Source organism: Grammomys surdaster, unplaced genomic scaffold, assembly GCF_004785775.1.
Source record: "Grammomys surdaster isolate TR1022 unplaced genomic scaffold, NIH_TR_1.0 125953, whole genome shotgun sequence".
In the NCBI taxonomy this organism is placed as follows: domain Eukaryota; kingdom Metazoa; phylum Chordata; class Mammalia; order Rodentia; family Muridae; genus Grammomys; species Grammomys surdaster.
This window is the reverse complement of record NW_021620773.1, coordinates 2214110-2236221: the sequence shown is the minus strand read 5'-3', so window position 1 is coordinate 2236221 and position 22112 is coordinate 2214110. Positions and strand designations below refer to the sequence as shown.

At 50.1% G+C, this 22112-nt stretch overlaps 2 protein-coding genes across 3 annotated transcripts; one reads left to right on the top strand and one right to left on the bottom strand.

Annotated features, from left to right (window-relative positions):
- Positions 1–402: 402 nt before the first annotated feature.
- Positions 403–14165, bottom strand: Alg12 (ALG12 alpha-1,6-mannosyltransferase). Of its 2 annotated transcripts, XM_028753711.1 has the most exons (11): positions 14103–14159; positions 13293–13387; positions 11203–11390; positions 10998–11130; positions 10417–10590; positions 9548–9742; positions 7381–7484; positions 6608–6831; positions 1485–1648; positions 1326–1401; positions 403–1178 (listed from the first exon to the last, which is right to left on the bottom strand). In XM_028753711.1, the coding sequence occupies exons 3-11, from the start codon at positions 11365–11367 to the stop codon at positions 947–949; spliced, it is 1467 nt and encodes a 488-aa protein (XP_028609544.1). In that variant the 5' UTR covers positions 11368–11390; positions 13293–13387; positions 14103–14159; the 3' UTR covers positions 403–946. The 2 variants fall into 2 exon arrangements, with proteins under 2 accessions (XP_028609544.1, XP_028609545.1); XM_028753712.1 differs by lacking the exon at positions 13293–13387 and having other exon boundaries at positions 14103–14165.
- A 345-nt stretch (positions 14166–14510) lies between these two features.
- On the top strand, positions 14511–21729 carry Creld2 (cysteine rich with EGF like domains 2). Its single transcript, XM_028753692.1, has 10 exons — positions 14511–14694; positions 14786–14868; positions 15357–15467; positions 15996–16087; positions 16845–17021; positions 17953–18048; positions 18596–18679; positions 19394–19489; positions 19908–20048; positions 21428–21729. Exons 1-10 carry the CDS (start codon positions 14569–14571, stop codon positions 21475–21477), a joined length of 1056 nt encoding a protein of 351 aa, XP_028609525.1. The 5' UTR covers positions 14511–14568; the 3' UTR covers positions 21478–21729.
- The last annotated feature ends 383 nt before the right edge of the window (positions 21730–22112 follow it).

Below are 22112 nucleotides of genomic sequence, written 5' to 3'. Positions count from 1 at the left end.
GCTCATTTGCTAGAAAACAGAAAAATGGTAGATGGTGCCTGAGGAACAAAACCCAAGATTGTCACATAGCCTTAACATGCACTTGCATATATCTGAACACGCATGTATGTGTTCAGGCACACACACACACATACACACACACACACCACAGCCTTTATAGCTATGCAGTATATTGCATATATAAGTGCTATCCAGGCTGTATATGTGTGGTACCTGCATACACATGAGCTTGTGTGGTGTGTGCCTGAATACCGGATGCATGATGTGCACACACAATGTGTCATCTGTATGACTGGCACTGTCACACTTCAGAAATGTTCAATACAGTGAGAGAGCCAGTGGCCCTTACTGTGAAACCAGGACAGAGACTGTCTCCAGAAGTGACCACGTAACAAGACACAATTTAAGAAAACATAATTTTTATTTCTGTTCTTTTATAAACATGTGTATGTCCTCAGAATCAATGTGAAATGGAAATAACATCATGCCTTGGACTATAACAGCTGCCACAACTGGTGGGGTGTGTGTGTGTGTCTATCCTGTAAAGACATGGTTTATACTGTGGTCTTCTAAGGCCATGGGCACCAAGTGTGATTCAGGGGCAGGAACACTGAGGGTCACTGCAGAGCTAGGGTGGCAGGTGTTCCAGCCAGACTCACTGTCCTTAGTTATGAATGGCTCCCAGTATGAATATAAATGATCCTGTGGGCCACCTAACCATGGCAGACAGGTTTGAGCAGGCCACTATCACACTTGGTGGTGGGTCTCTGGCTCCACATTCTCAGCCCTGTACCTTAGGTGTGGCTATTTGTAAGGCCTGGCCCAGCTTGTTGCAGGCCAACACCAGGGGTATGCTGGAGGTCCCTGGTCTTGCTGCTTTCTTGAATCGTCTTTACTGAGTTAGATGGTAACCACACTTGGTAACTTCTGGAGACCTCCTGTCCTCTCAGGCTGGCCTAAGCAGCCGCTCCAGAAGTACCAGCTTTGTCTGCAGGTTGACATCAAAGAGTGGCAGTTTCATCAGATTCAGGCTCACACCTGTAGTGCCCTCAATACTGGCCAGGACCCGATGCGTGTCTCTGTAGAGGGCCAGGTGTCCCGGCACTGCCTCCATGAGGATGTGGGTGTAGTCCAGCATGCCTGCAGCTCCCAGCTGTACGTCTTCGCTCTTGTCATACCTGGGAGAGAAAGGCCACCTGTCACCACTGCACTCAACTTTGCCCGTCTCACACCACCTCTCCCCACGTAGGTGCCACCAAAGTGACTTATAGATGGCCTCTATGAGAAGCAACTGGGCCTGCAGCTACAGTACTTCAGAGACAAACCTCCAGCCGTCGTTGACCTGTAGAAAGCGCGACACGCCTGTCTGGGCAGCAGCCACATCGATGTGTAGAAGGACATCTAAGAAAACCAAGTCTCAGTTAGAAGCCAGCATGGCACTTCACTCAGGGCCAGGCTTCCCCCCAGGGAGCACTTGGGCTAACCTGTCTGAGGTGGCACCAGCTCATGCAGCCGCCGCATCGCAACCCCACCAGGGTAGTTGAAATGGGACACATAGAGGGACGTGGCTGTATACGCCACATTCACCAAGAGATGTCCGATCACCAGCAGCGCTCTCACCTTGTATGGCCAAGACTTTTTATTCAGGCTGAGAAAAAAAAAAAGATATTTAATGAAAAGCATGGTGGCAAGAACACCAACAGATCCTTCAAGGCTGAAGGCACATAGGAACTGAGCTATCTTACTGTCAGCTTCGACAATGTCCTGCTCCATCCCACAGAGGCATCCTCAGTCTCCAGTTGTCCTGAACCCCACAGACAGATCACCCCTTAGCAGGAATACTCATCTCAGAATAACTCTGAGCCTGTCTTCTCACCACCTTACAGAACCAGAACTAAGATAATGGTCAGCCAGACCACAGGGGACCAAGATGACTAAATTATGCATACCTCTTGCCCCTACCTAACTTGGTTTACATGGAAGGCTCAGGTCAGTGCTCCTTGTCTGTGCTCTTCTTCGTCTTGGTTTTGGGTTTTTTTTGAGACAAGGTTTCTCTCTGTAGACCAGGCTGGCCTTGAACTCGGAGATCACCTGTCTCTGCCTCTTGAGTGCAGAGATTAAAGCCATGTGCCACCACTGCCTGGCTCATCTGTTCTTTTTAATGTGGTTATTCATCTCTTTTAATTGTCATACGGGGACAGGAAGGGGGTTGAGCCTGCACTCAGGCTGAACTTGCCTTAAAAATCTGAATTAAGGGGTCTGGAGTGAGCAGGGGCCTGGAGCAAAGTAGGGCTGGAGCAAGAGGGAAAAGGGAAGGGGGGGGAAATCTCAATTAATAGCCAGGGGGTGGTGACACACACACCTTTTAATCCCAGTACTGGGGGTGGGGGCCAGAGGCAGAAGGATCTCTGTGAGTTCAAGGGCACTCTGGTCTACAGAGTACATCCCAGATCAGTCAGGAGAAACCCCAGTCTTAAAAAAAAAAAATGAACAAATAAAAAACAAACAAAAAATTGATTAAAAAAAAAAAACCCAACCAACCAAACAAAACAACCCAACTAACCATAGTGACTAAAATACTGTCTGAAGAACTTTGTGGTTGTGCACAGTGGAGAGGCCTAGAATCCCAGCACTGGGAAGGCTGAAGAATGATGGGAAATTTGAAGCTAGCCTGGGTTACATAGCAAGATTACCTCAAATCAAAAAGAGCCAATGAGATAGCTCAGTGGGTAAAGGCACTTGCATGTGAGCTGGTAATCTGTGATCCCCAGAACCTCACAATGGCAGAAAGAGGGAATGGACTCCACAGATCTGTTCTGACTTCCACATCCACACCACACAGTGTGCCTCCCCACTAATGCACACATGCAGTAATCCAAAAGGAAACCTCCAGATTTCCATTCTAGATGCCAATTCAAGTTTACACTAGCTTTTTAAAGGGTATTACAAAGACTCGGCATTACTTTAGGTGTTCTGTACTGAGTTATCTTTCCTCATGCTAGTGTCCCCAGGTCAAACTTCACACACCCTGCGGTTGCATGCTGGAAAAGCCCGACCCTGCACCAGTTCCTGGGACTGGCTCACCCTCACTCCTTTCCCTCCCCAAGACTGACTATGGTTGTTGGGTAGGGAGCAGTATTTTCTGTTGGGGGATGAATGATCCAGGTATGCATGTGCAGAAGTGAGGACAGCAGGACTCGGCTCTATCACTGTCTTCTTCCTTTCAGATAGTGCCTCTCATTGGACATGGGATGCTACAGGAGATTTGATTACTGTACACAGAAAATCTAATTGTTAGAATATAACAGCTTAAATAGATATTGCGGTTGGTTGGCAGATGCAGTTAACTGTGTCCTGTAGAGACGCAGTTTGAGTGTGCCTCTAAATGCTTCCAGAGATAAGAATGCTCAAGAATGCAAGTTCCTGCCTGTTTAACACAAGTTCCTGGGAGAGGTCTTTGCTCTATGATCTGAAGTGAAGTCAGCTGGGTGCCTTGAGTTACAGAGAGTGAGACAGTTGGGCCCACCGACTTAGCTTGGAGTCCCCACCATGGTGGGACATGGTTCAGACTGCCAAGGGCGTAGGGCAGGAGATAGTGACTTCTTTTATAAACAACTGTACGTTTGATAGATAGCTCTCTCTCCCCTTATTTCAATTAGGCTAAGTCATAGCAATCTTCCTGTTTCTGTCCCCCAGCATCACTAACACAGTGCTAGAGTTTCAGATTAGCATGTGGCGACACCTAGCTCTTTATGTAGGTGCTGGGGCCCCAAATGCAGATCCTCAGGCTTACACTGCAAGCATGCTCACCCATGGTACCCTCAGGCTTGCACTACAAGCATGCTCACCCATGGTACCCTCAGGCTTGCACTACAAGCATGCTTACCCATGGTACCCACTCCTTGGCTTCCAGAACACTGGGGGGACAGGTATGCATCCAGCTTCAAGAATGTCTTTCTCTTTGGTCTTCTGGGTCACTTTTTGGGAACAGATTTACATGCATTCTCTACGTCATCCTGTCTAAATCAGTTTGCTACCCACCTGCACTGATCCAGAGTCTCTGAAACTTTTATTTACTTAGGAAGGGTTTCATGTCCAGGCTAGTCTTGAAATGGGTATATGGCCAAAGATAACCTTGAACCTCCACCTCCTGAATGGTGGGTTTCTAGACAAGTATAACTGTACCTAATTCATGCTGTACTGAAGGGTGACTCGGGTGCTCTGTGCATGCTAGACAAATGCTCTAAAACTGAACTTCACCCATCCCTTTCCCTGATTTTTATTTTTGAGGAAGCGCCATACCATATAGCTCAGGATGATCTGAAATTTATTATGTAACTTGAGATGGCTCAAGTTGGTGTTCCCATGTACTGTGATTACAGGTGTGAGCCTCTGTTACCCCTGCCCCATCTAGGCCGCTGCAGACGATGTCATCCCCACCTCTCCCAGGGTTTTTGCCTTTAAGGCCTGACTGGGTCTAGAAAAGCATAGCAGACTTCAGCTTGAACCACGGTGTTACCACAGTGTCTGAGCTGCAGCTTAGATCACCCCCCAAATTAACTCTAGGTTCTCTTCTGTTCTCAGTGTACCAGGAACATCTCTCTGTCTCTGAGGCTGATTTTAACAACAATGGCAGTTAGTAGCTGTAACAGAGATTGTCTTTGCTCTCTGCCCTTTAAAAAAACAGTCTACCAACCAAATTTTAAAACAATTAGTCTCAAACACAAATTTTCAGCAAAAGTTCACTCACTCTATTTCAGCTGAGGGACAGAGTGAAACAGTGCCACCAGCTGGAAACCAAGTGTTCAACTAAGTGAACCTGTGGGGGACAGTTTTAATTAAAACCATACAGTGTCCCTCAGACTCACGTGTCAGCACTTGGTCTTCAGTGAGTGGCCCTGTTTCAGGAGCCTCTGGAAACCAGGAGGTGAGCACAGTGGAGGACGTAGGTTACAGGGGGATGCCTCTGAAGGTCAGGTCTGGTCCCTCCTCTGTTTCCTGCCCACCTGAAGTGAGCAGTTCCTGGCCTTTCTGTTCTGCCTCACTAATGCAAGACTACAGACTCAACTCTCACACTAAGCTGAAGATCTCACCACCCCTCCTACAGCCCCTTCTGTTGGGTATTTGGTCATGGCCATGAGAAACTTGTATCTTGTTAAGACAGCTCTCGTTAAAATCTGTTCGACTTGGGCAAAGATGTACAAGTGAGCAGTCAAGGGGCTGAGCCACGAGCTGAAGGGTGGTCTGAAGGCAGCTCCATGGGCTGGCCCCTTCCCTCTACCAGTTGCCCTGGGGAAGGAGAGGAAGAGAAAACACTTCTGCCCACTGCCTGGACTCATAAGGCCCCCTGAAGGGCTGCACCGTGAGATTTGTCCCTACCAGAGTGTGCCTCTGTGTGCCTCTCTGGATCCTGTCCCACCTGGGCCCAGCCAGCCCTCCAAGAACTCTGACTGCGCCCCTCAGTCCCCAAACCAGGCTCAGCAATTCTGTTCCCACCAAGTGGTGAGTACTGAACATGGCCATGGCTCCTGCTTTGGCTCCCAGGGCATTCTCCATGTCAAAACAAGGAAAGGGGCAGAGTGGACCTTCTAGGTCTATGAAGCCCACAACACTGAGCTAGCTATGCTCAGCCCAGGTAACCCTCCTCACAGCCTGTCTGCCTCCTAACACCTGCATCACCAGGGAAACATCAGTCATATCATCAGCTCTACCTCTCCCCTCCCCTTCATCTCTATCACCGTTGTTCCTGTCCCCAGCAACTCCCACACCATCTTCTTCATGAGCCCAAGCCACGGCCTCCCTGTGTCCCCACAATTAACCAAAAGCACCACCTCATCTTCTCCAGCTCAGACCAATGCCCTCCAGCCACCTAGCAGCCTGGACCAAGAACACCCTCCACCGGATCAAATCGTTCAGAGGCCTGGACGCCATGCAGGATCAGGCAGTCCCAGGCTTGAGGCCTGCTTGGCCATCTCTCCCATGACCAGTCTGGGACAGTTAGCAAGGTGCTGGGGATAGAGAGATCCAAGACTCACAACACAGTAAGAGGCACTGAGCACTGAGCAGAGGCCTCCTGGTACATGGAGGACCGCAGACATCCAATATCAAAAATCTGCTCAAGTGACAAGGACACTTGATGACCATACTTGAATTTAAGTGTATACCAAACCAAATACTTTTTTTTAACAGTAAATTCCAACTTTGCTTCTAAAACAAACCAATTCTAGTCCATGTTAAACTGGCAAACTTACTCTTTTTTGAGACAAGATCTTACTATATAGACCACAGTATCCTCAAACTCACAGACACTCACCTGCCTCTGCCTCTCAAATGCTGGAATCAAAGGCATGTGCTTCCCAGCACAGAAAATCTATTTTTCTCTCTTTTCCCCCACAGGGGTTCTCTGTGTAGTTCTGTAGACTACGCTGGCTTGAACCCAGAGATCTACCTGCCCCTGCCGTCCAAGTGCTGGGATTAAAGGTGTGTGCCTCCACTGCCTTGTGCAAACCTATTTCAGATGAACCTTTAATAATACCTATCACCTGGGTTAAAATCAGCACTACAGACAATATAGTCAAAGTGAAAAGGATCTCAAGGAAACCCTCACACGTAGGTGCAGCCTCTGGCAGCCATGATGTTGAGGACAGGAAAGGTATAGATGATGAACCGTAGCTCCTTGTGAGGGAGGAGCGAGTACAAAGCCACGAATCCCAGGCTTGGCAGGGCCAGCGCATAGGTCCTCCTGTCCACTGCACCCAGGGGCATGAAGAGGAGGCTGCAGCCCAGGCCTCGGGGCAGGGCTGAGTAGAAATACCACAGGAGTGGGGAGGTCTTCAGGTTAGGGTTAAGGAGACACGAATTTGTCAGAGACAGAGTCACTGTCCACTTAATGAAACTAAGCATGGTAACAACATAAAGGCCCAAAGTCAGTGACGCCAAAAGACACAGCAGAGACCTGCTTAGGAGGTATGGGGACGACTGATCTTGGGCACAGCATACCCTTCCCAGCTACAGTGTAACTGAGGGCCCCAAAGAGGATTATGGGAATTTCCTTAGCTTTTCTTCCTTTCTTCCCAGTACTGACAGATGAGGATGGTATGTTATCAACTTGTAGCTATGCTATCCTTCCTTATCATGAGACCGTCTGAAGTTCTCTGTGTAAACGGTTTAAAAAGCAGCTACCCTGGGGACTATAGGGTATGACTAGGTGCTACTCAGGGAGATGTTGCCTGAGTTCCAGGTGTGAGCCACAGGAGAAACTCCTGCCCTGACCCTCAGACTGCTACTCAACCTGTGCCAGACTGGCTGACTGGCTGGACAGAGGCCATGGTCATGGGGCTGACTAGCCCATGCATTGCTTCCCTAGTACTGAAAGGATACGCCCCAGTTGGAACTCTTGTTCAGGACAGTGTTGTACCAAAGCACCACTCCTTCTGGCCATACAAGGTATCGCCAGAAATAGGAGTCCACAGCAACCGTCAGCCCTAGTAACAGAACAGAAGTGTCCTCAGTAAGGAACACGGCCAACTATAAAATTCAAGCCTCAACGCCCATGTGCACTGTGCTTAACTGCCCCACAAAGTGACTGCTGACCACAGAAACTGCCACCGGCTTCCATTAAAGGAGCTGATGGTGTGTGACACTCTCTCTCATCAGGTATCTTCCCCAGTGCACGACACACTGCCCTCCTCCTGCCTGTCCATGCAGCCTGAAGGACAGCAGTGACACAGGCTTCCCAGCAGAAGCTACATTCAGGACAGAACTGGCATGTCCTACTGTTGCCAAAGTTCAGGTCATCTTGTTTACATCTTTAAAAAAGGAGGGGGGACTAGAGAGAGTAGTTAGAGTGCACACTGCTCTTTCAGAGGACCCAAGTTCAGTTCCCAGAAGCCACAAGGGAAGGCTCACAATGGCCTGTCACAAGTCCTGGGTACCAGGAAACCCAGCACACTCTTGTGGACTCTATGGGTGCCTACAATCACACACACACATTTCCACACACAGACACATGTATATATAATATACATAATTAGAAATAAAATAAAGCTTAAAAAGTTTCTTGGGGCCAGTGAGACGGCTCAGTGGGTAAGGGCGCTTGCTGCCAAGCCTGCCGAGTTCAGTCCGAGACCTACATTAGGAAAGAACTGACTCCTACAAGTTGTGCTCTGACCTCCAAGTGTGAATTGTGGTGAGAACACAATCACACACACACTAAAAAAAGGGAAATGTAATAAAAAACAAATCTCAAGGGCTGAGGCAACACTTTAGTAAAGAGCTTTCCTTGCAAGCAGGAAGTCCTGAGTTCTAGCCCAGAACACATAGAAAAGCCAGGTATATGTCAGGTACGGTGGTGAGTGCCTTTAATCTAAGCACTAAGGAGGCAGAGGCAGGCAGGTGGATGTCTGTGAGTTTGAAGACAGCCTGGTCTACAAAGTGAGTTCCAGGACAGCCAGAGCTATGTAGAGATCCTGTCTCAAGAAACCACACACACACACACACACACACATACACACACACACACCCAGGTATGAGGCTGAAACAATTAAACGGTGGCTAAAAACTTTCCATAACATAATTTCCAGGAGATCTGATGCCCTCGTCTGGCCTCCATGGGCACCAGGTACACATGCAGTACACAGAAAAACATGCAGGCAAAATAACCCATACACATAAAATAGAAATACATATATTTAAAAACAAACAAAAACAAAAACAAAAGCCCTAGGAACAAACCAGGTGGCTAATCCGAGGAATGACACTGAGGCTGACCTCTGGATGCCACACATATACCTACACACCAAGTTTCAAACGAACACACTAGTCATTTCAGCACGTGGAGGCTAAAGCAGGAGGAGCTCAAATTCAAGGCCAGCCTGGGTTATACAGTGGGTGTGGTGGTTTGAATACAAATATCCCCCAAGGGCTAATAAACTTTAATGTGTAGGTTCTAGTTGGTGGACAGTTCAGGAAAGCTTAGGAGGTACAGACTTATTGGAGGGGGTGTGTCAGTGGAGCTGGGCTTTGAGGTTTCAAATGGACCCACACTAGGCCCAGTCTCTCTGTCTCTCTGCCTGCTGCCTGTAGATTAGGATGGAGCTCTCAGCTACTGCTCCAGCACCATGCCTGCCTGCCTGCCTGCCTGCCGCCATGCTTCTGCCACAATGATCATGGACTAGCTTCTGAAACTGTAAGCCAGCCCCAGTTAAAAGTTTCTTTTTAGGGGCTGGAGAGATGGCTCAGTGGTTAAGAGCACTGACTGCTCTTCCAGAGGTCCTGAGTTCAATTCCCAGCAACCACATGGTGGCTCACAACCATCTGTAATGTGATCTGATGCCCTCTTCTGGTGTGTCTGAAGACAGCTACAGTGTACTCACAATAAAATAAATAAATCTTTAAAAAAAAAAAAAAAGTTTCTTTTTATAAGCTGCCTTGGTCACGGTGTGTCCTCACAACAGAACAGTAACTAAGATGGCAGGACTCTGTCTCAAAATACCAAATCCCAAAACTGAAAGAAATGCACACAGACAACCCCGAGATGGCAACTTGCCTAGGCAGAGGACCCCTGCTGGGATGGCATGCCGGAACAATCTGGCCACAGGCATTCTTCTTTGGTACAAGGTCAGCAGCAGCATAATGCCCAGCAGCATGCCCAGCTCAGCCCTGAAGCCAATAATGACAAAGGCTGAGAGCCAGACAAAGAGGGCCCACCTACGCTGCAGCCAGGCTGTGAGGGCTGGTAAAACTGCAAAACACAAAATACACACTGTAAGGGGCTCACTTTCTTATAAAACACACACGCAGATCACTCTGTGGGGGCTGGAGTGTTGGGGCTGGAGTGATAGTTCAGCAATTTGAAAACTGGCTGTTCTTGAAGAAGACCCAGGTTTCACTCCCAGCACCCACAGAGCAGGCAGCTCAAAACTGTCTGTGACTCCAGTTGTAGAGGACCTGATGCACTATCCCGATCTCTGCAGGTACTGTATTCACATTATATGCTTAAATACATACTGAATACAAATGAACACATGCAAAAGCTTAAACAAACAAACAAACAAACAAACAAACAAAAAACACTGTAGGAGCTGCTAAACACTTCAGAGTTTAAGGCAGGGGGATCTAGTATTCAAAGCCAGCCTGGACTACATAGTAGGACACTATGTCCCAAAATACTGAAACCCAAAATGCACACAGACAAACCCCAGAGAAGCATACATGCCTAGACAGAATGGCTGCTGGAATGGCACACAGGTGCTTCAGGGTAGTGTTCTCTAGAAGTACCAGCCCTGAGTACAGAGAAGCCTGCTTCCGTAACAAGAGACCCTGAGCAGTTTGAGGCGCCCATGAGGTGGGGGACAATGCCGTGGGCAGATGTGTGTATACTGTAAGGGTCAGAAGGCACAGGCTGCAGCTACATACCCACAGCCAGGGCCAACACGTTGGGGAGTGTCCTCGTACAGTAGAACATGAGATGAAACTGTGTGGCTGAAATCCAGCAGAACATGACAGCCACCGTGGCCCCGAACTGCTGTCGAACTTCCTTCTGTAATCTCCAGAGCCCAAAAATCACACCAAGCCCAAGGACTCCTCTGACTAAATGAAATGAGCAAAAAAGTCACTGATGTGAGTGACCCAACAGGAAACAGAGATGAAGCCAGGGGCTCTTTGAGTGTCAGTTGCAATGGCAGTCAGTGACAATATGCAAGAAACTACATAGGAGCTCACATCTATACCAGAAGTGGCCATGGGGCCTGTGTTTGCACTGAGACCTACACCAACCAAGCCTCTGACTTCCTTTCAGGCCCACAGCTTTGCCTGACTGGCTGTTTGCTAAAGGTATGTCATGAGGACTTGAGTGGACTCTAAGGTACAGCTCCTGCTTGCTTGTCCCAAGTCTGGCTGCAAGGCTACAGTGAATCCAGCCAACCCCCACCCGACCCCATCCCCACCCCACCTGTGATAGTGTGATGTCACAGCCTCCACCCATGTGAGGCCCTTACCTATCAGCTGAGAATAAAATTTAGACACTTCAAACAGCGAGAGCACATAAACCACAGGGCTGGAGAACACTGCAATCAACAGCGGCCCAAGGAACGTCCTGGGAACAACTCCAGGAAACTCATGGTGGTCGTACTGCAAGGAGAAGAATGGTCAGCGCACGGGCTGGGCAAGCGGAGCAAGTGTCAGCTCAGCGCAGTGCCTTACCTTGTCTATATCCAGCTGGTGGTACAGAAGGTCATGTGTAGCCTGCAGGTTGAAGCTCTCTTCTACCTTGGTGTAGGGACAGGCAACAAGGTGGATGGTGGCTACAGTGACCAACAGCCCCAGAAGCAGCAGTGACTGCTTGCCTGATGACCTCTTGCCAGCCATGTACAGCTTTAAACTTCATGTACCTTCACAGAGACAAAGACAAGTAACACTATTAACGTACACATTCAGACATTGCTTGAGGTCACACTGGTAAGATGTGGAGAAGAGGAAGCATAACACCCCTTGAGGTGGCTATTCTGTCAACTTGACTACCTCTGGAGTTAACTAAAACCCAAGTGGCTGGGTACCCCTGAGAGGTTTTTTTTGTTGTTTTTTGTTTTTCAAGACAGGGTTTCTCTGTGTAGCCCGGGCTGTCCTGGAACTCACTCTGTAGACCAGGCTGGCCTCGAACTCAGAAATCTGCCTGCCTCTGCCTCCCAAGTGCTGGGACTAAAGGTGTGCGCCACCACTGCCCGGCTGAGAGGGATTTTTTTTATTAAGTACGTCTCTTGAAGTAGGAAGATCCACCTTTAATCTGGCCACAGCGTCTGCTGGCAACTTCTAAAAAGGACATGGAAGAAGGACGCTTCCTCTTGGCCTGCTCACTCTTTCTCTTGGTCTCGCTGGCACATCCATTCCTTCACTGGTAATGGTACCTATTTCTTCAAGATTCCAGTGTATACTGAAGACCATCTCAAAGAAACATCCACCCTTGTAGACTGAACATCTACTGGATTCTTGGACCTTCCATTCATAGACAGCCATTATTGGACTAGCTAGACCAGTCTGTAAGCCACTCTAATAAATTGCATGTAAGTGTGTATGTATATATGTGTATATACACACACACACACATACACATATTTCATTCTATTAGTTCAAGTCTTCTTGAGAACCCTGACCAATGTACCTTTTAACTTTTTTTAAATTATTTTTTACGTGTATGGGTGTTTTGCTGGCATGTATGTCCAGGCACCTGATCCGCTAGAACTGGAATTACAGACAGTTGTGAGGTGCTATGTAGGTGCTGGGAACTGAATTTTGGTCCTCTAAAACATCAGTCAGCACTCTTAACCAGAGCCATCTCTCCAGCCCAACCCCTATCATCATAACCCCTATCATCTGAGTTAGGCTTTACATTTCTGTTATAAAACACCACACCCAAGAGCAACTTGGGAGAAGAAAAGGTTTATTTCATCTTACAGCTTACAATCCAAGGAAACCAGGGGCAGAAACTCAAGGCAGGAACTTGGATGCAGGAGCTGATAAGGAGGTCAAGAAGGAGTACTGCTTACTGGCTTTCTCCTCATGGCTTCTTCAGTCTGCTTCTTATAGCACCTATGGCCACCAGCCCAGGATGGCATCACCCGAAGTGAGCAGGGCCTACCACATCATCAATCAGAAAAATGCCCCACTGGTATCCACCAACCCCCATGAAGGCATATCATAAAGACTTTAGTGGAGTGTAAATCAGCCACAGCTTGCACTTGCTTGTTCCAAGTTTGGTGGCAAGGCTAGAGTGAGTCTGGCCAACACCTCACCCTACCTCACTAGGTCCAGCTGTGTTAGACCCAATAAAAAGTACTGAACTGAAAATGTGTGATTATTGACTAGTTAGCTTATAGAACAATGTGTATATAAAGTTCCCAACCTGGCACAAAACCGTACTGGGGCATGGTGATGCACACTTAGGATTCCAGTACTTGGGAGGCTGAGACAGGAGGAACAAGAGTTCAAGGCCAACCCAGGCAACTTGTTAAGAGCACAAAGCCCTGGGTTCAGCTCCCAGAACCACATAAACCCCAGGTACGTGGATATGTGTGTATTCCCAGCACCTAGAAGGTTGAGGCAAGAAGATCAGACGTTCAAGGTCCTCCTTGGTATAAGGAGACCCTGTCTCAGAAAGGAGGGGAAGAAGGCAAGCCACTGAGGCAGCAGTGTGGGATGCGCTGCCTCAGGGACTCCAACTTAGCTGTTTCAACTATCTGCTCTGCACTTTTGAAGGAAACCCAAGCTTTAGGGTGATTATTACCCATAGAACTCACCTGATCCTCCTCCTTCCTCACACCTACAAAGGGGTGTGTTTCCTGCTGCGCACCAACAGCAGCTATTTTCAAAGACAACAGGAGGCCAGGGTGAGCTGAAACAAGGGAGATATTCACCAGTACATAAAACCCACCTATCACGGAAATGGGCACAGCTGCAGGAAATGTCTTTATGGCTAATAGCCTTCTAGCAGCCAAGCTCAAAAAAGCTATACTCTTTGCAAATGTAGCGTGGAGAAGGAGGGCACCTCAGATTAGGGAGTACCCTTCCAAGGTCCTGTTGTCCCTGTCAACTGTGATTCCAAAGCTTCCAAGGAAACTGTCAGAACCATCCGTTCAAATTGTGGCTTTAACCTGGAAGTGTTATCTGGTGTAGATGAGGCCTACTTGTAAACCAGACGAAACTGTATTATTTATACAAACAGATGTTCTCTAAAATACAGATAATCCATATTTCCTCCTTCTGCTCCTCCTCCTCTCTCAAGTCACTTAGCGTTCGGAAGGTCATTGTGAACTCACTGCCTGAGACCCCTGAGGAAATGTCGACTACGGGCCCTTGTCAACCACACTGAGCGAGACCCAGATGTACAGCTCAGTTTACAGATGACAGCTCCGGCTGCCAGGTGTGGAGGATGGATTAAAAGTCCAGGACTCAGGTAACATGTCCAGCCCCCAGGGACACGCTCAGCCCCTAAGTAAGAGGTCCGGTCCTCAGGTGAGGAACTTAAAGGCAGTCACACGAGCTCGGAAGACCCTGGAGCCTCGCCACCTCCCGAGTACCCCAATCCCGGCGGGGCGGCGCGCGCTAACCTCTCCTGCTCTCCGCATGACCTCTCGGAACTCAGCAGCCTGCCGTCCGCAGGAAGCGGGATGCGGAAACCGGGCCCAGAAGCCAAGTCTTTGCCCGAACTTAACATGGCCACCATTACCCAGGCTGGCATCAGAGGCGGGCGCTTCCCGCCCGGAGAAAAGATGGCCGCTGAAAGCCACTCGTGGAGGGCGGGGCGAGAAGACCGGATAGAAGATTGCAGTCCCGCCTCATTCTCGCGGGACGCTGACCCGGGGCCTTCTCATTGGTGGCTTCTCGTGGCGAGCCTCAATTGGTCCACATCAGGCAGGGGGATTCCTCTGGCCAATAGAAGCGCGCAGGATGAAAGGGGGGCGGGGCCTCGGCGACGCAGTCAAGTAGCCCGGGGAACGGCCGGCGCGCGAGCCGGTGGGCGGAGGCTCAGACTTCGCCGCAGTTCTCGGTGGGTCGCCGGGCTGCCCTCCCGCCATGCACCTGCTGCTTGCAGCCGCGTTCGGGCTGCTACTGCTGCTGCTGCCGCCGCCCGCGGCTGTAGCCTCCCGGAAGCCGACGATGTGTCAGAGGTGCCGGACGCTGGTGGACAAATTCAACCAGGTGGGCGGACGGCGGGTCCGGGGCAGCGGCGCTGGGCAGGGGCTGGTGGGGTTCACAGTGGACCATCGAGTTGGTGCCACCTCCTCTGCAGGGGATGGCCAACACGGCCAGGAAGAATTTCGGTGGCGGCAACACGGCGTGGGAAGAGAAGACTCTGTCTAAGTATGAATTCAGGTGAGAGTCCGAGAACTGCGAGGATTTGCGGCCACAGCCTGTGATTCGGTGGTCAGACCACCGGCACACGGAGGAACCCCTTAGATGGTGGACACCTGTCACTGGTCATCCTGCCTCTGGCCGCTCAACTGGCCTGTGGTTTCCGCACTCTCCACAGCCACTTCTGCGCGCACATACACTGGAAGGCTTTTTCATATGCACACACCCCTTTTGGAAACTCAAACTGGAACCCCTAGCCCTCCTAGAGGCTTCCAGCTTCCCTGACTAATGGAATAAGCTCCCCTTCTCATGCTGTAGTGATGGAGAGGCTGATCATTACTGGGTCCACTGCACACCCCAGGGCTAGCCTCCCCTAAATGACTAACCTTGCCCATGGTTGTAGAGTCGCCTCTTCACTAAAGTAGTCTCTAGGTGGGACGTGTGTAAAGTGAGCAGACTGGTGCTCTGGGGTGCTGGTGCTTTGGGGTTGCTGACAGATTGTGTTTCAGTGAGATCCGGCTTCTGGAGATCATGGAGGGTCTGTGTGACACCAGTGACTTTGAGTGCAACCAACTCTTGGAGCAGCAGGAGGAACAGCTGGAGCAGTGGTGGCAGACACTGTAAGTGCCCAGGACCCTGTCTTCTGAGCTCTATCTAGTTTTGCAGTCTCTTCCCAGTAGAAAACTGACAGAAGCAGGAGATGTCCTACATCCCTGTCTCAGTTTACCCCTGCACTGCCACCGGTGGTCTCTTAGAGTCGGGAAGCTTGTAAAGAGGTCCTGTGCACACCTGACCCTTGCTTCCCCCATCGCAGAGCTTTGAGGGCGTGTACAGTACCTCCTAGCCCAAATCACCCAAAGTAGTTGGTTCAGCCTGAAGGTAAGAGGTGAAAATTGCAGCAGTAACCCTCACTTCAGGACATCATGACTGTTCCACCATTACTGTCATTGATCTCTTACTATACCTAATTTGTAAATGAAACTTCCCCTCCGGTATGTTTGTAAACGCTTGTACTATATTTAGGGTTTGAAACTGTCCAAGGCTTCAAGCATCCTCTAGGGGTGTTCTTGGGTGTGCTCCACCACTTAGCCATGCGTGCCCCCAGCCCAGCATCTCATGAGATTTAATGACCATTTCTAAATCCTCAGGAAGAAGAAGTACCCCAACCTATTTGAGTGGTTCTGTGTACACACACTGAAAGCATGCTGTCTTCCAGGCACCTATGGGCCAGATTGTCAAGGTACATTTTCCTCCCCCATAGGAAATCCCAAGTTACTCCTGTTACTTCCCTGTTACTCCTCTCTAACTCCCTTGTGTTTGAAAGCACAGAGGGCACTTGAACTGGGCGCTCTTCCTGTGGAGTTGGGGACCCTGTCTCTTTCCTCAGATGGGTAGCTATCTACCCCTGCTCTGGCGCTGTGAACCTGGACCACAGGGTCCCGCATCACTGCTAACTTCTGACTTTAGGAAATTCTCCTGTAGTCCCAGTGAGCCTTTAGGGAAGGAGTCCCAGTCTCAGGAGCTCATCTGTATTGACAGGAGTTGGGGTAGGTAACCATGCTTAGCTAGTCCTGGCCCTTCTCTGAGGTGAGCCTTGAGACTGGAGCCAGTCATGTTGATCAGTCAAGCTGGGTCCGGTGACAGAAGTTTCAGTTTCAGGCATGCACATGGGCAGAGCTGACTCTTGCTTGCTTCTCCCTGGCTGTATGCTGAATGCAACATTGTTGGATTTCTCTCCCAGGCACATAGTGTGTTATCCCATAGCTGGCTCCCCACAGGTGTTACAGTGTTAATCCTGCAGGTTCCAGGTGTTCAGTGTCTGTCCCTTTCCTTCAGCTTTCAGGCCCCTGTTCTCTCAGCAGGAATGGTGGGTGCCAGGTTTAGATTGTAAGGGATCTCAATGACTTTAGGCTGTGAGCATGTTATGAGGTACATGTGAGAAAAAAACATGGCCAAGCCCTGGGGCATCCTCCAAGCAGAGGTTTCTGTCTTCCAAGAATGCCAGGGTGGGTCTGAGAGGCCTTGCAGCGGAAACGGGTACTGCAGCGGAGATGGCAGCAGACAGGGCGACGGGTCCTGCCAGTGTCACGCAGGATACAAGGGACCACTGTGTATTGACTGCATGGACGGCTACTTCAGCTTGCAGAGGAACGAGACCCACAGCATCTGCTCAGGTAAGCACCAGCACCCAGAGTCTGGCCAGCTTGATTGATGGTGAGGCTGTGGGGAGCAGCTCTCTGCTGAAGCCGCAGAGCTGAGAACAGAGTACCTCTTGACCCCTAGCCCCAGGTAGTCAGTGCAAGAGACCTAGCAGTGTGGCCTTTCTGAAGTATCCATAAACTACCCCAGAAGGAAAAGCTGCTTGCTTCTTGAGCCTTTCTGGGAATGACATGGCAGTTCAGTGCCTCTGTGACAGGTTCTGTCACGCCTTACTAAATGCCCTTGGTTTTATGACCTAGCACCTTGTAGTTGGCCATATTCCATATGATCACCTGAAATGTACTGATGATACGCCTGTCCCTGAAGGATGGATAGGTCTTTCAGTTTCCTGCCAGGTGGTTTTTGAGAGGGAGGCAAGATACAGAGTCTGAGATGTGTCTGCCATCGATCAAACAACTTCTCAGAGGGAACAAGGACTTTCTGGGCCCACAAGACATGGCTATGCAAGGGAACCAGGACCCTTGGAGGCTACTCCTGAGCACAGGTCCACCAACTCCCTCGTTCTCACCAGGGTTGTCAAGGTTACCTGGGTAGCTTCTTCCTGAGATTGAGGTCAGCTCTGCCTGTCAAATCACTCAGCGGAGCACAGGCCTTGCCAGCCTCCTAGGCCACTGTGGTTGCTGCCTCCGCAGGGCAGCATCCTCGGTTGAGTTCACTTGATGTTTTATGACTATGAGGGAAATAGTCAGCAGTCCCTTGTCACTGACCAGAGGGATGCTGCATGGGGTGACATCGTGCTCAGAGTTAATGGCTGCTTCTTTTCTTGGTTTCACCATTTTTTGTTATTTTCCTGCCGATCTTAAATTCCTAAAGGAAGCTTTCCTCAGTGTGGGAGATGAGGCCCTGCTCCCAGAAGGGCCCCCTAACACGGCCTTTGCTTTCCAGCCTGTGATGAGTCTTGCAAGACATGCTCAGGTCCGAGCAACAAAGACTGTGTCGAGTGTGAAGTGGGCTGGGCACGCGTGGAGGACGCCTGTGTGGGTGAGGAGCGTACGGTGGGAGAGGTCGGGGGAGAGAAGGTTCCTTACAGGGGTGACCCCCAGTGAGGTCAGACTCCTGCCTGATGTCTTTCATCTCCACCCCACTCGGGACTGTGGAAGGCCACTCTTATGGCCTGCATGTGGGTTTGGAGAAAGGACTCAGATCTGTATTAAGCTGGTATCCCCACCACAGCCCGTAGCATCACAGTACCAGGGGTGTGTGTGGCCCTGGTGTCTCTGGGCCCTTGCCCCTTTCGTGCTGTAAACTCTGTACTGAGGCCATCTGTGGAGCTGCTACTGGCTTGGTCTTCGAGCCTCAGGGGCCCATTGCCTAGCCTCTTCCTCTGTTAGTTCCAGTTTTGCTTCCCCCTCTGCAGCTGCTTGGCCTTAGGCAAATTCAGAACTCAGCCCGAACCTGGTCTCAAGCCTTGAGGCAGGGTTAGTGAAGGAAGAGATGGTTTGAGCTTGCATGGAGGCACAGGTTCCAGTCGCGGGTGGCACCTCAGCCCTGCCACCTCCGCTCTGCTCACCGCCATCTTTTCTTCCAGATGTGGATGAGTGTGCAGCAGAGACCCCTCCCTGCAGCGATGTGCAGTACTGTGAGAATGTCAACGGCTCATACACATGTGAAGGTGACCAGAGCGTTGGGACCTGTGGTCTTCATAGGCTTCTCTTCCTTCAACATGTGTGACTCGGATGACCTCTGTATGGTTTCAGGAACTTGAAAGTGGTGACATCAGTGGTAGACATGATGCAGAAAGCCAGCGCATCTCCATGCGTCCCTTGTTTTGTACATTGCAGTAGCTCTGGCGTGTGCTGCTACCTCCAGCTCCTTCCGTCATTGCCATCAGTCTTTCCCTTGTAGGGAAAACGCTACACACTCTTAGACAGGATCTCTCTGTGTAGTCCTAGAGCTCACTATGTAGACCCTGCTGGCCTTAAACTCTCAGAGATTCTCCTACCTCTGCTTCCTGAGTGCTGGGATTAAAGGGGTGTACCACCACACCCAGCTTGTTCACACTCTGCTTCCCAAATTTGCCAGTCAAGCATATGAGTATTTTAGGGTCTTTTGCAATTCCTAGAGCAGCAGGGACGAGGTTGCCACCTGGTGTCTATAGTTCTACCAAGTAGTGGAAGCAGGCTGCAGTGTCCTCTGTGACACTGGGCCTGTAGAGCCTGCAGTCAATGCTTGGCTGTTCTCACTGAGGTCTTGGTTGGGAAAACAAACTGTCACTGGGCTTGAGGTGGCTTTGTTCTTAAGTTCTCCCATATCACTAGGGTCTGTTTTATAGTGTGCTACTCTACCACAGTGGAAGTGGTCTGACGTCTTCCCTCCGTGTTTCTAGAATGTGATTCTACCTGTGTGGGCTGTACAGGAAAAGGCCCAGCCAATTGTAAAGAGTGTATCGCTGGCTACACCAAGCAGAGTGGACAGTGTGCAGGTCAGTGAGCTGTCTGTTAGAGAAGATGAACTTTCTAGAAGGAATACCTCACCTGCCCAAGGGGCCCTTGTAGATGGGAACCCCTCATAGATAATGTTGTGGTGCCGTTGGAGCCACACTTGCCTGAGCCCCTGTGTCACACCAGCTTCTAGGGGTCTTGGCTGTCACCTCCACTATCTTGGGCACTGCTAAGGGCTCTGGCTTTCTGTCTTCATGCTGAGACATCTTTGCTCTGCCAGTTGAGGCCTGGCCCCCGAGGCCCATGAGGCTCTCCTCTGGGCACCTCCCTTACCTCTGATGGGCAGGCATGACCTCGTTGCTCTCACTGATAAGTGAATTGTGAACGAGCAACTGGCATAATATGAGGTGTATGTGTGTGTTTGCAGTCACTTACTGAAATGAAGATTCTTCCTTTCAGATATAGATGAATGCTCACTAGAAGAAAAAGCCTGTAAGAGGAAAAATGAAAACTGCTACAACGTTCCAGGGAGCTTTGTCTGCGTGTGTCCAGAAGGCTTTGAGGAGACAGAAGATGCTTGTGTGCAGACAGCAGGAGGCGGTGAGTGGGGTGATCTGCCCTGCTCAGGGCTGGGACTAACCAGACACTTGAAAACTGCCTAGTAAGAAATTAACACAGGCTGGGCAGTGGTGGCGCACGCCTTTAATCCCAGCACATGGGAGGCAGAGGCAGGCAGATTTCTGAGTTCGAGGCCAGCCTGGTCTACAGATTGAGTTCCAGGACAGCTAGAGATACACAGAGAAACCCTGTCTCGAAAAACCAAAAAAAAAAAAAGAAATTAACACAGAGTTGCCCTGGTGACAGCACAGAGGACAGGTGAAAGAAAAGTCTGCAGTGCACACCCAGGGTCATGGAGGAGGGGGGCTCAGCGACAGTGTGGGAGGGGCCAGATGGGGTTGTGGTTAGTGGCTTCAGGTAGGGTCTGAAGGTGGTTGTGGAGAAAGGAAAAGCCAAGTGGGACAGCCCCACTGAGGGGGAAGAAGAGCAGAGTGAGCAGCCTTGTTGAGGCACCAGCCCTCCAGGATTCCTACAAGAGTGATCTGAATCCCAGCCCAATGTCAGTCTGAGGCTGTAAAGTAGGGTGTGTTCAGTCCTTCCGGAATCTTCCTAGTCCTTGTGTGTTCTCTGCTCTCTGTGTGTGCAAGCCTTCTCTTTTTTTTTTATTTTTATTTTTATTTTTTTTATTTTTCGAGATAGGGTTTCTCTGTGTAGCCCTGGCTGTCCTGGAACTCACTCTGTAGACCAGGCTGGCCTCAAACTCAGAAATCCGCTTGCCTCTGCCTCCCAAGTGCTGGGATTAAAGGCGTGTGCCACCACCACCAGGCAAGCCTTCCCTTTTTATAAAGATACAACCAATTATCCTGGCCCACCCTGATTACTAACTGCCTGTAAAAGTCCCATTTCTAAGCCGAGTCACACTCATAAGTGCTAGCCAGGTCAGCCCCTCTTCTTGAGAGAAACAGTTCAGTTTGACAGACTCTCAGGAGTTATAGAAAGTGGGAACAGGCAGTGCTCAGAGTGGCTAAGGGTGAAAAGAATTTCCTAGAAGCCCAGTCTGAGCAAACAGTTGCACATCCACACCTGGGCGTGCTGTGGTCAGTAAGATGCCAAGGATAAGAGACCTTTGCAGCCAGAGGACAGGGTTGCCTGCCCTCTATCTCAGGCCTCTTACCTCACTGCTCAGCCTTGGTTAAGACTCTGAAGTGTCAGCCTAAGCACCCCAGTGGGTGTTGGGGCTCACCCTCAGCTGTTCTTAGGAAGTTGCTAAGGAGGAAGGCAGGGTACAGTCTCCAGGGCGTGAGCCACCCAGCGGGTATTGGGGTAGCAGCACTCATCCATCAGCTGCCCTCCCATCCAAGCCCCTCCTTGAGGTACTTCAGCACTGGGACTCACTCAGTGACCTGCATGTCTTCTGACAGAAGTCACAGAGGAAAACCCCACACAACCACCCTCCCATGAGGATTTGTGACAGGCATCCGAATTCAGAAGCCAGATTCACCCTTTAAGTTATTGAGAGGACATCTATAGAAAATGTGGCCCATGGACATCAACCCCACTTCTCCAGGAAGACTTCAGTGGGAGAAGCCGCCTACTCTGAAACAGCTGGTACTCACTTGGCCCTTTAAAAAGCTGCGTTTCTTGGTGGTTCTTAAGTAGATTTGTATATTTTGATACTGTTCTTTATAATAAAATTGATCATTGAAGGTCACCAGGAACAGAACATGTTGGTTTGTTTCATTGAGAAACAAACTAGAAATTGACTAGTGTGGCCCTTCAACACTAGTCAGTTTGCACCTGTCCTGTCAGAGCTGGGAGATAGATGGGCCCATGTCGTCCCAGGAGGACTCAGGAGGAGGTAGATGGGCCCATGTCATCCCAGGAGGACTCAGGAGGAGGTAGATGGACCCATGTCATCCCAGGAGGACGCAGGAGGAGGTAGATGGACCCATGTCGTCCCAGGAGGACTCAGGAGGGGGTAGATGGGCCCATGAGGACTCAGAGTCTACTGACCTTGGTGGGCACCTGGCAAGTTGTCCCTGAGCATGTGTCCAGTGTAGCAGAGGACAGTGGTGGGGGTGGTCCAGTGTGGCAGAGGACAGTGGT